Genomic DNA, 13,572 nt, shown 5'->3' on the forward strand with positions numbered 1-13,572 from the left:
TTAAAGATTAAGTTTATTTTCAAGAAAAAGCCATACATAGATAAAGACCAAAATGTACAAGACCTAAGAACTCTCTGAACTTCACCGTGTTAACAAAAGACGATATTTTCTATTTTTTAAAAAAATTCTGCAGATTAGGGAGACATAGCCTTACATGTAAAACAAAAGTGTGCTCCAGAGACCAAAAAGAGGGTCTGTGGCTTAAATATGGAGAATCAGCTGGCACCCCTCAATCAGAATCAGATCTATATATGTAAATAAAGGATTCAAACTTATTCAAATAGTTCAAAAGAGCTGATTCCTGATTGGGTGGTTTCCAAGCCCCAAACTGAAAGTCTGTTAGATACCCCTTTCAAGCAACCGGTGGGAGGAGTTTTCTAGTCAAGGTGTTTCAGCTTGGAAACATCTTAGCTCAGGGGCACAAACAGAATGTTTGGATCTGCCTTCTCTGGGAACAAAGGGATGTGTGACCACCCTTTTTTCACTCATTATGGACACTGAGTTCTTAGTATCATAATTTGGGTATCTTTATCAGCCACAGGGAGTCCATTTCATCCAGAGAACTTGGGGTCTTATTTCCAGTTTCATTTCATAACCAACATTTTCCTGTATTTCTTAGTTCTCAAAGCAACTTTGATATGTTTTAGAGAAGAAAAAAGAGGAAGCCTAGGGGAAAAGAAAGAAAATTAAAATTTGCAAATACTAGAAAATAGTTATAATGTCTTTTTCCTGGGTGAAAAAATAGAAAATATCTAAGTCTTTTCCAGTTTATTCACATATGTTTGGGAGATCTGAAAACAAATAATGTGTAAATGTAAAACCAAAATATTGAAAAAAGACATCTAGAATTTAGCTAAGCCGAATGTTGGAATGTCATATCCTGAATAATAATTCTCACAGTTTTAGAAATTATTGATCACAGTCATTGCCTATTGTCTTTACATTGTAATGTAAAGTAATCACAATTACTTTATAAAAGTAATAAAAAATTTATTTATAAAAAATAAAAGTAATTACAATTACTTTACATTGTCCGTAAAAAGAGATATAAACCTCATAATCAGGAATACTTCTTAGTATTTTTCAAAGTGATATTTTCCCATCGGTGGCCATTTCTTTTATGCTTACTCAAGTCCTAGGTAATATGTATATGAACACTTGGGTATTTCATAGACCTCAAAAAACTTCCGTGGAATGAATGTATTTCTTTGGAGAGAAATGAGGCAAACTTAGTATTTATCTTATCGAGAAAGCAGGTTATTCTGACCATTTTAATGCATGATATAAATTAAATTTTAGATGAAATCTAATTTATTGAAAACATAAAGAAGGTAAAAAAATTCATAAAAGAAAAGAGTTAGAACATTCTGGATAATGACCCCTCTAGAGATCATCAGATGTCCCTCTCATTCACTCTGTGTGTACTATTTTTCTTCACAAAAACATTTATTGGATAATCATTGTATGAAAAATGCCTAAAAAGACAAGTAGGGAACTTAGACTTTATGGGAAGAGCTTACTATCACATAGTACTATTTTGTGCTTTCTTTTTAGAGTCAATACTAACGACTGCATTCTAAGTCTTACTACTGTTTATATTATGTTATCAATAACTGCAAACTTGATCTTGTAGCAACCAACAGCAAATGCTTTTGACTTGTTAATTAAAATATCTGCATCCCCTCAATGTTTCTGCTCCAAATTCAGATCCCAAGAATAAAAGTTTTAGTAATTGACTTTATATCCTATTTTCATTTGATATATATTCATTCAATATGAAAGCTAAGGATAATAAAAAAACAAAACAAAACAAAAACTGAATTTAAAATCCCCATAATATTATTTGCCAAACATATGTCTATGTGTCTTTATTAGACATCTAACATTTATATCTATACTTATCCATATCCAGACAAGTATATACATAGATGTATATATCAGTATAAGTGTGTATATTTATATAAAATAGTTCTTATATCAAAAATGTAGAACTAGCTACACTTTTTCCTTACACAGTGAACTTACTGGAACTTCCAAAACAAAAACCACCACCATGAAAATATATTACAGCTCGCCTTCGGGTTTCTGACTTTCTTTTTGGCAAGTACAATCGTACTGGAATATCAACAAATGTTGTGTCAGTCACTGTGATGTATTCATCTGAAAGTGGTTGGGTATAATCCAGCCTGAATATCATGGATATAAACTCTTCATATCTCATAATACCCATATTTTCAAAACACATAGCCTGTAAGAACAAAACAAACAAAATTAAATATTTAGATATGTAAATAACACCAAATGTATATAAAAAGAAAGTTTAAAAGGAAGAAAAAATAAGCAAAGTAAACAAAAAGAAATAGACTATTTATAAATATTATTTCCAAATAATACTGTAAAGATCTTATTGCATAATCTTCTTGCCCTTGAAAATCTCAAATATCTGGCAAGCTGGCCGAATAGGAACAGCCGCGGTCTGCAGCTCCCAGTGAGAGCAATGCAGAAGGCAGGTGATTTCTGCATTTCCAACTGAAGCACCCAGTTCATCTCATTGGGATTGGTTAGGCAGTGGGTGTAGCCCACAGAGGGCGAGCAGAAGCAGGGTGGGGCACTGCTTCACCCAGGAAGTGCAAGGAGCCAGGGGACCTCTTTCCCCCAGCCAAGGGAAGCCATTGAAGGACTGTGCTACCCAGCTGAGATACTATGCTTTTCCATGGTTTTTCCAATCTGCAGATCAGGAGATTCTCTCGTGTGCCTACAACACCAAGGCCCTGGCTTTTAAGCAAAAATTAGGTGGCAGTTTGGGCAGACATGGAGCTAGCTGCAGGAGTTTCTTTTGTACCCCAGTGGTGCTTGGAGCTCCAGTGAGACAGAACCGTTCACTCCCCTGGAAAGGAGGCTGAAGCCAGAGAGCCAAGAGGTCTCGATCAGAGGGTTCCACTCCCATGGAGCCCAGCAAGCTAAGATCCACTGGCTTGAAATCCTCACTGCCAGCACAGCAGTCTGAAGTTAACCTGGGATGATCTAACTTGGTGTGGGGAGAAGGGTCTACCATTACTGAAGCTTGAGTAGGTGGTTTTCCCCTGACCCTGCTAAGGAGGCTGGGAAGTTTGGACTGGGTGGAATTCAACACCACGTAGCAAAGTGTCTGTGGCCAGACTGCCTCTCTAGGTTCCTCCTCACTTGGCAGGGCATATCTGAAAGAAAGGCAGCAACCCTGGTCAGAGGCTTACAGATAAAACTCCCATCTTCCTGAGACAGAGCACCTGGGGGAAGGGGACGCTGTGGGCACAGCTTCAGCAGACTTAAACTTTCCCGTCTGCTGACTCTGAAGAGAGTAGCTGATCCTGAGAAGGAGGAGTCTCCCAACACAGTGCTTGAGCTCTGCTAAGGGACAGACTGTCTCCTCAAATGCGTCCTTGACCCCTGTGCCTCCTGACAGGGAGACATCTCCCAGCAAGGGTCAACAGACACCTCATACAGGAGAGTTCTGGCTGGCATCAGGATGGTGCCCCTCTGGGATGAAGCTTCCAGAGGAAGGAGCAAGCAGCAATCTTTGCTGTTCTGCAGCCTCCACTGGTGATACCCAGGCAAACAGGGTCTGGAATGGACATCCAGTAAACTGCAATAGACCTGCAGAAGAGGAGCCTAACTGTTAGAAGAAAAACTGACAAACAAAAAGCAACAGCATCAACATCAACAAAAAGGACCCCCACACAAAAACCCCGTCCAGAGGTCATCAGCCTCAAAGATCAAAGGTAGATAAGTCCATGAAAATGAGGAAAAACCAGCCCAGAAATGCTGAAAATTCCAAAGACCAGAATGACTCTTTTCCAGATGATCGTAACTCCTCTCCAGCAAGGGCACAAACGTGGATGGAGAATGTGATTGACTAATTGACAGAAGTAGGATTCAGAAGGTGGGTAATAACAAGCTCCTCTGAGCTAAAGGAGCATGTTCTACTCCAGTGCAAGGAAACTAAGAACCTTGATAAAAGGTTATGGGAACTGCTAACTAGAATAACCAGTTTAGAGAAAAACATAAATGATCAGATGGAGCTGAAAAACACAGCACAAGAACTTTGTGAGGCATATACAAGTATCAATAGCTGAATCAATCGAGTGGAAGAAAGGAGATCAGAGACTGAAGATCAACTTAATGAAATAAAGTGTGAAGACAAGATTAGGGAAAAAAAAGAATGAAAAGGAACAAACAAAGCCTCCAAGAAATGTGGAACAGTGTGAAAAGACCAAACCTACGTTAGATTGGTGCACCTGAAAGTGACAAGGAGAATGGAATCAAGTTGGAGAACACACCTCAGGATATTATCCAGGAGAACTTCCCCAGTATAGCAAGACAGGCCAATATTCAAATTCAGGAAATACAAAGAACACCGTTAAGATACTCTTTGAGAAGAGCAACTCCATGACACATAATCATCAGATCCTCCAAGATTAAAACAGAGGAAAAATGTTAAGAGCAGCCAGAGAGAAAGGTCAGGTTATCTACAAAGGGAGGCCCATCAGACTAACAGTGGATCTCTCTGCAGAAACTCTACAAGCCAGAAGAGAGTGGGGACAAATATTCAATATTCTTAAAGAAAAGAATTTTCAACCCAGTATTTCATATCTAGTCAAACTAAGCTTCATAAGCAAAGGAGAAACAAAATCTTTTCCAGACATGCAAATGCTGAGGGATTTTGTTGCCACAAGACCTGCCTTACAAAAGGAAATATGGAGGAAATATGGAAAGGAAAGAAATGTGGAAAGAAAATAAATATGGAAAAGAAAAACTGGTACCAGCCACTGAAAAAGCACACCAAAATATAAAGACCAGTGACACTCTGAAGAAACTGCATTGACTAATGTGCAAAATAATCAGCTAGCATCGGGATGACAGGATCAAATTCACACATAACAATGTTTACCTTAAATGTAAATGAGTTAATACCCCAATTAAAAGACACAGGCTAGCAAATTGGATAAGCAGTCAAGACTCATTAGTGTGTTGTATTCAGGAGACCCATCTCACATTGAAAGACACACATAGGCTCAAAATAAAGGGACGAACGAAGATTTACCAAGCAAATGGAAAGAAAAAAAAAAAAAAAGCAAATGTTGCAAACCTAGTCTCTTATAAAACAGACTTTAAACCAACAAAGATCAAAGAAGACAAAGAAGGACATTACATAATAGTAAAGGTACCAAGGCAACAAGAAGAGCTAACTATCCTAAATATATCTGCATCCAATATAGGAGTACCAGGTTTCATAAAACAAATTATTAGAGACCTTCAAAGAGACTTAGACTCCCACACAATACTAGTGGGAGACCTTAACATCCCACTGTCAATATTAGACAGATCAATGAGACAGAAAATTAACAAGGATACTCAGGACTTGCACTCAGTTCTGGACCAAGTGGACCTAATAGTCATCTACAGAACTCTCCACCCCAAATCAACAGAACATACATTCTTCTCAGCAGCACATAGCACTTTTTCTAACATTGACCACATAGTTGGAAGTAAAACACTCCTCAGCAAATGCAAAAGAACGAAAATCATAAAAAACAGTCTCTTGGACCACAGCACAATCAAATTAGAACTCAGGATTAAGAAACTCACTCAAAATCGCAGAACTACATGGAAGTTGAACAACCTGCTCCTGAATGACTACTGGGTAAATAACTAAATTAAGGCAGAAATAACGAAGTTCTTTGAAACTAGTGAGAATGAAGAGACAATGTACCAGAACCTCTGGGACGCAACTAAAGTAGTGTTAAGAGGGAAATTTATACCACTAAATGGCCACCTCAGAAAGCTATTGGTCTGAAATCAACACCCGAACATCACAATTAAAAGAACTTGAGAAGCAAGAGCAAACAAATCCAATTTTTGAAAAGATTAACAAACTAGATAGACGACTGGCTAGACTAATAAAGAAGAAAAGGGAGAAGAATCAAATTGACACAATAAAAATGATAAAGGGGATATCACCACTGATATCACAGAAATACAAACAAGCATCAGAGAATACTATAAACACCTCTACGCAAATAAACTAGAAAATCTAGAAGAAATGGATAAATTCCTGGACACATACACCCTCCCAAGACTAAACCAGGATGACATCAAATCCCTGAATCAATAGCAAGTTCAATCACAAGATCAATAACAAGATCAATAACAAGTTCTGAAATTGAGGCAGGAATTAATAGCCTACCAACCAAAAAAAGCCCAGGACCAGACATATTCACAGCCAAATTCTACCAGAGGTACAAAGAAGAGCTGGTACCATACTTTCTGAAATTATTCCAAGCAGTAGAAAAACACGAGTCCTCCCTAACTAATTTTATGAGGTTGGTTTCATCCTGATACAAAAAACTGGCAGAGACACACACAAAAAAATTTCAGGCCAATATCCCTGATGAACATAAATGCGAAAATACACCATAAAATATGGGCAAACCAAATCCAGCAGCACATCAAAAAGCTTATCCACCACGATCAAGTAGGCTTCATCCCTGAGATGCAAGACTGCTTCAACCTATGCAAATCAATAAACATAAAGCATCACATAAACAGAACCAATGACAAAAAACTCAATAGATGTAGAAAAGACCTTCTATAAAATTCAACATCCTTTCATGCTAAAAACTTTCAATAAACTAGGTATTGATGGAACATATCTCAAAACAATAAGAGCCATTTCTGACAAACCCATAGCCAATATCATACTGAATGGGCAAAAGCTGGAACCATTCTCTTTGAAAACTGGCAAAAGACAAGGATATGCTCTCTCACCACTCCTATTCAACACAATATTGGAAGCTCTGGCCAGGGCAATAAAGAAATAAAGCGTATGCAAATAGTAAGAGAGGAAGTCAAATTGTCTGTTTGCAGATGACATGGTTGTATACTTAGAAAATCGCATCGTCTCAGCCCAAAAACTCCTTAAGCTGATAAACAATTTCAGCAAAGCCTCAAGATACAAATCAATGTGCAAAAATCACAAGCATTCCTATACACCAGTAATAGACAAGCAGAGAGCCAAATCATGAGTCAACTTCCATTCACAATTACTACAAAGAGAATAAAACACCTAGGAATACAACTTACATGAATTATGAAGAACCTCTTCAAGGAGAACTACAAACCTCTGCTCAAGGAAATAAGAGAGGACACAAACAAATGGGAAAAAAAATTCCATGCTCGTAGATAGGAAGAATCAATATCATGGAAATTGCCATACTGCTCAAAGTAACTTATAGATTCAATGCTATTCCATTAAGCTACCATAGACTTTCTTTGCAGAATTAGAAGAAACTACTTTAAATTTCATGTGGAACCAAAAAAGAACCTGTATAGCCAAGACAATTCTAAGCAAAAAGAACAAAACTGGAGGCATTATACTACCTGACTTCAAAGTATCCTATAAGACTACAGTAACCAAAACAGCATGGTACTGGTACCAAAACAGACATATAGACTAATGGAACAAAACAGAGTCCTCAGAAATAACACCACACATCTACAACCATCTGATCTTGGACAAACCTGACAAAAGCAAGCAATGGGGAAAGGACTCTCTATTTAAAAAATGGTGCTGGGAAAACTGGCTAGCCATATGTAGAAAGCTTATACTGGACCCCTTCCTTACACCTTATACAAAAATTAACTCAAGATGGATTAAAGACTTTAATGTAAGACCTAAAACCATAAAAACCCTAGAAGAAAACTTAAGCAATACCATTCAGGACATAGGCATGGGCAAAGGCTTCATGACTGAATCACCAAAAGCAACTGCAACAACAGCCAAAATCGACAAATGGGATCTAATCAAACTAAAGAGCTTCTGCACAGAAGAAAAAGCTATCATCTGAGTGAACAGGCAACCTACAGAATGGGAGAAAATTTTTGCAATCTACCCATCTGACAAAGGTCTAAAAGCCACAATCTATGAGGAACTTAAACAAATTTGCAAGAATAAAACAAACCATTGAATAGTGGGCAAAGGATATGAACAGACACTTCTCAAAAGAACAAATTTATGCAGCCAAAAAACACAAAAGAGAGCTCATCATCACTGGTCATTAGAGAAATACAAATCAAAACCACAATGAGATATCATCTCACACCAGTTAGAACAGTGATCATTAAAAAGTCAGGAGACAACAGAAGCTGGCGTGGATGCAGAGAAATAGGAACACTTTTACTCTGTTGGTGGGAGTGTAAATTAGTTCAACATTGTGAAATACAGTGTGACGATTCCTCAGTGATCTTTAATCAGAAATATCATTTGACCCAGCAATCCCATTACTGGGAATATACCCAAAGGATTATGAATATTTCTACTGTAAAGACACATGCACACTTAATGTTTATTGCAGCACTATTCACAATAACAAAGACTTGGAACCAACCCAAATACCCATCAATGATAGAACAGATAAAGAAAATGTGGCACATATACACCCTGAAATACTATGCAGCCATAAAAATGGATGAGTTCATGTCCATTGTAGGGACATGGATGGAGTTGGAAGCCATCATTCTCAGCAAACTAACACAGAAACAGAAAACCAAACATCACATGTTCTCACTCATAAGTGGGAGTTGAACAATGAGAACACATGAGCACAGGGAGGGGAACATCATGCACCAGGGCCTGTAGGGAGGTGGGGGGAAAGGGGAGTGAGAGCATTAGGACAAATACTTAAGGTATGCAGGGCTTAAAACCTAGATGACAAGTTGATAGGTGCAGCAAACCACGATGGCACGTGTATACCTATGTAACAAACCTGCACGTTCTGCACATGTATCCCAGAACATGAAGTAAAAGACAAAAAAAAAAAAAAAAAGAAAAAGATAAATCCTTGTGAATAAAAAGAAGAAAATCTCAAATATTTAGTATTTTAGGCTGAGAGCTGTCCTATTCAAAATCCATTAATTTACTAGTAGTTTTTTTATGCTGCTGTAATTATTTTTGATTTCTAATTTTTTTTCAGGGAAAAAACCCATTTTGTAGGCATGCTGTCATGTTTTCTTTCTTCATTGTTCATTTTATTTAATTCAAAGTTTTAAATATTGTCATATGACCACACTAGTAATAATCCAAATTTTTTGGCTTTCAATGCCAAAAAAATTAGTGCACTTTCCTCACCCTTAAATTCCATATTTGAGGTCCTTGAAAAAAGTTGCCTTTGGTATTTCTGACCAGCTTTTCCAGGACTTTTGTGTTATGTCACTGGACAGTTTACTCATAAAAAAATCTTAAAAATTACATGGTTGATAACACAGTAAACAATATTAATTATTATAATTATTCTAAGGAAATTAAGGTATTTACAGGGTAATTGAGAACATCTAGCCACTATACTTTATTTTCTTAATTTTAATTTAATTTTTTTTTTTTTTTGAGATGGGATCTTGCTCTGTCATCCAGGCTGGAGTGCAGTGGCATGACCTAGGCTCACTGCAACCTCCGCCTCCTGATTCAAGTGATTCTCCTGCCTCCGCCTCCCCAGTAGCTGGGATTACAGGCGTGCGCCACCAGAGCTGGCTAATTTTTATATGTTTAGTACAGATGGGGTTTCCCCATGTTGACCAGGCTGGTCTTGAACTCCTAGCCTCAGGTGATCCACCTGCCTTGGCCTCCCAAAGTACTGAAATTACAATCGTGAGCCACCGTGCTAACCCCTATACTTTAATGACGAGGAAGTATGCAGAAACTCTAAGTTGTAGCCAGTAAACGTCAAAGCCAAGTTTGCATCCATTTAAACCAGCATCTTATGCTACTGCTTACTAAGGGCTGATTGACATTAAGAAAATTACTTTCTGTAGCTCAATTTCCTTGTCTATATGATAGTAATAATAATAAATCCTTCAGTGGGCTATAGTGGGGTTTAAACAAGTTAATGGTCTGCGATACAAATGAGATAATCAAGGAAGGAAAGAGAGCATTTTCTCTGTGGAACTGACACTAGCTTACCCACATATGCTTACTCAGGAAGTAAGAGTATTGGAGAAAAGTTATGGAGAAGGTAAGCCTCTAGAAGTGATTACAGGGGAAAATATTAGCAGATATCAGAAGGAGCTGACTGTGGTTTCACAAAACAAATGTATTGTTTGCTGTACAAAGCATCAAAAGACAGCCTCTCCTTCTTAGACCATGGATTGCTCACTTTTTTCTGATCATCTTCTACTGTTGCCTTCTCCTTTGAGCCTCTTATTGTTACCCTTTCTGGAAGCTATCTGGCTTGGCAGAAAGTGTATGGGTTTCAAAATGAGACAGTTTAGAGTTCAAATTATGGAGTTGTTTTTTTACCTGCAGGTGCTCTTCTCAATCTCTTCCCCCACCCCATAACTAGATAAAAATAATTGCAGGATATTGGGAAATCAATGGAAGTACGTATTATACAAAGCCTACACAATTTAAGAACTCAAAAATATTAGTTTCTAATCCTATCTCTTCCTTTTAAAGGAGCTATTTTTGCATGAATTTGTAATTCATTCTGCACATGCCAAGTCAGATAATCCCTGAAAACCAGCAATTTAGAATTGAAGATGGACAATTAAAGCCATTAAATAGTAAGAGCCTTAAATTAATATCAAAGAGTTACAAATATCAATAACGTATATCTGAACAACTAAAAAATAATTATGGGACTAGGTTGTTCCTGAAAGTTCAAATTTAAGTCAAATTCTCAAACCTCAAAGTCATTTATTTTATACATGTCACAATAAATTTATTGTATACATGTCACATTTAGACATAAAGTCTTAGAAGTGAGAATTCTGTCTCATTGTTTCGCACAGATGTAGGAAGTTTTACTTACTTAATATTATTTAATTAATTTACTCAAGCAATGGTTCTTTCAAAATGGTGATATTATTACTATTAATAAAAGAGTTCATAAGCACCCATTTTTAGTCAATAAGTCATCCCAATATCGAACAGAAAAAAATGTTAACCTTACCGTAAATGTACAAGTTTTGGCAATGGCATCCAAGGCCATTATTTTCCAGCTTTCTTCAATGTTGTCTGGCATGGGTGTGTAAAAATGAGAGACAAAAATAACACAGAGCAGCCCCAGACAGAGAGCTTTTAGCATCATAATATCCCTTTTTCCAGCTTCTTCACAGTACTGAGATTAAAATTTTTCATAAACACTGAATAGTAACCAGTAGAGCAAATGTAGACTTGGGAACTCTCTCAGGTAATGTGATCGTCTTAACAACACGAGGCTAATTTTCAATTCAAATGTTACAGTGTCACTAGTAACTTGTTTTACAAGCACACAGACTGGAACAGATGTCATAATTCATCAGGGTGTGCATGCATTATTATCATGCAATTTAATGCTCTTACAGTGTTTCTTCGTCCTGTGATACCATCATCAGCCCAAAACAACTTTATTATTGAGACTTAAATCAGAACCTAAATGAAAGCACTGAATAAGTCATGAAGTAAATTTTAGTGGTTGGGTGGTGGTTGCAACAGGTTTTAAAAACAGGTTTTTTGTTTTGTTTTGTTTTTTGTTTTTTAAGTTTGCTGATACTATGTCAAAATCCAGGCTAATGCCATTATCATGGATTATTAACCATGTTAACAAAACTTTCTTGTGGTGGAAAAAGTTTTGGATTAAAAAACAAGGGATGAGGGGGCTTGTTCGAGTTCTGGTAAGCATCAAACTGGAATTTTTCCATAGACTAAGCCAGGAAGCTCAGCGCAAATATCTGTTTTTTTAGAGGATTACATAGTATAATGATGAACTTTATGTGTCAATTTGACTGAGCTAAGGGATGCTCGTAAATAGTAAATAGCTCATAAAAAAAGAATTTCTGGGTATGTCTTTGCGAGTATTTCTGGAAAAGATTAGCATTTGAACTGGCAGAGTGAATGAAGAAAATCACCCTCCCCAATGTGGGTAGGCAGAATCCAATCTATTGATGGCCTGAACAGACCAGTATGTGGAGGAAAGGTAAATTCACTCTCTTCTTGGGCTGGGACATTGTTGTAACTCTAATTCATATTAGTGCTGCCTCAGCACCACCTTCTTGGTCTGTCCTCGGCTTGTCACAAATGACCTACATATTTTGAGACAGTCTCCACCCAGTTTCTGTTTTTGTTTCTAGATAGAGAAGGCCCCATTTGCTGCCTTACTTCTGCTTTAATTCTGGTAAACACAATCATGTAACCCAAGTTCTCACAGTTAAACTCATGCTTCCTTCAAATTAAATCCAACTCTGTTGTGGAAAACCCACCTAGGTCATCCTGAACCCCGATAAAGGGTTCTACCCAGAGGGGTTCTACCCCTCCATCTCTTGCTTGCTTTTCACCTGCTGGTTGAGAGACAGTGTCCTTGACTGCCTCCCCCTTTCCATTGGCTCTGCAAGACATTTTACCCCCCTCTTTCTGGAAACTGCAAGTAAATAAACTTCATCTTTTTGACATTCCAGTCTAAATGTCCTCATTATGCTGCACCTGACTACACCAAACCTAACTTAAATTCTTCTTCACTTAACAAATCACAACAGACATCCATCTTCTCCTGCCCTTGGATATCAGAGTTCCTAGTTCTTAGGCCTTTAGACTCTGGGACTCACACCAGACACCACCTCCCTGCTCCCAGTTCTCAGTTCTTCAGACTCAGACTGGTTTTATAGAACATTAACTTTCCTGGTTCTGGTTCTCCATCTTATACACAGCGTACTGTGGGACTTCTTTGCCTAAATAATTGCATGGGCCAATTTACACTTTATATATATTATATATATATAATATATACACACACATATATACACACTAATATATGGATAAACACAAACACATATTTATATATTATAAATATACAATATATAAATTTATATATCATAAATATATATAAAATGTGTGCTTCTAATATATAAATTTATATGTTATATATTATGTATTATATGTATATATAATAAATTATATATAAATTTATATATTATAAATATATATAAATATGTGTGTGTATCTATCCATGTTATATATAATACAATAGATATATAGATATATATATAGATATGGATATACAAATATAATATATGTTAGGTATCTATACATAGTTATATAGGGGTGTGTGTGTGTGTGCATGTGTATATCTATCTATCTATCTAGCTAGCTAGCTAGCTCCTGTTGATTCTATTCCTTTAGAGAACCCTGACTAATACATATAGTGACTTTGTTCATGTGTTTGAGTGGTAAATCTTTAGGACTAATTCACATGAATAATTTAGCCTAGGGTGGCAGAGAACATCAAATACAAATGTTGGACTTGTGCCTCCTGCAACCTGACAGCCTGAGAGAGACCCTGTCCACATTAGAGCTGATCACCTGAAAATTCTTCAGAGATACAAGGACTACTAGAGATTTTCTCTCTGATGTGTCAGGATGTAGTAAACAGTAAGTAAAGGATTGGTACTTATGGGAAGTAATTTTTAGTAATGGAATACACTCATATCAGAGGTCCAATGTATACTTTTAATGATATAAGTATATATATCATTTTACTGACATAAGTAAATGTCATAAGTATATGTATA

At 36.9% G+C, this 13,572-nt stretch overlaps 1 protein-coding gene across 1 annotated transcript in view; it reads right to left on the bottom strand.

Annotated features, from left to right (window-relative positions):
- Positions 1 to 11,224, bottom strand: part of AADACL2 (arylacetamide deacetylase like 2) — a 29,475-nt gene extending 18,251 nt beyond the window's left edge. Inside the window, exons 1-2 of the mRNA XM_008008694.3 lie at positions 10,980 to 11,224; positions 2,026 to 2,248 (exon numbers count right to left, since the gene is read on the bottom strand). Of these exons, the coding sequence (XP_008006885.1) occupies positions 2,026 to 2,248; positions 10,980 to 11,117 (361 nt within the window). The 5' untranslated portion in view covers positions 11,118 to 11,224. The remainder of the gene's footprint in view (positions 1 to 2,025; positions 2,249 to 10,979) is intronic.
- Positions 11,225 to 13,572: the final 2,348 nt, after the last annotated feature.

Source organism: Chlorocebus sabaeus, chromosome 15, assembly GCF_047675955.1.
Source record: "Chlorocebus sabaeus isolate Y175 chromosome 15, mChlSab1.0.hap1, whole genome shotgun sequence".
NCBI classification, from domain to species: Eukaryota; Metazoa; Chordata; class Mammalia; order Primates; family Cercopithecidae; genus Chlorocebus; species Chlorocebus sabaeus.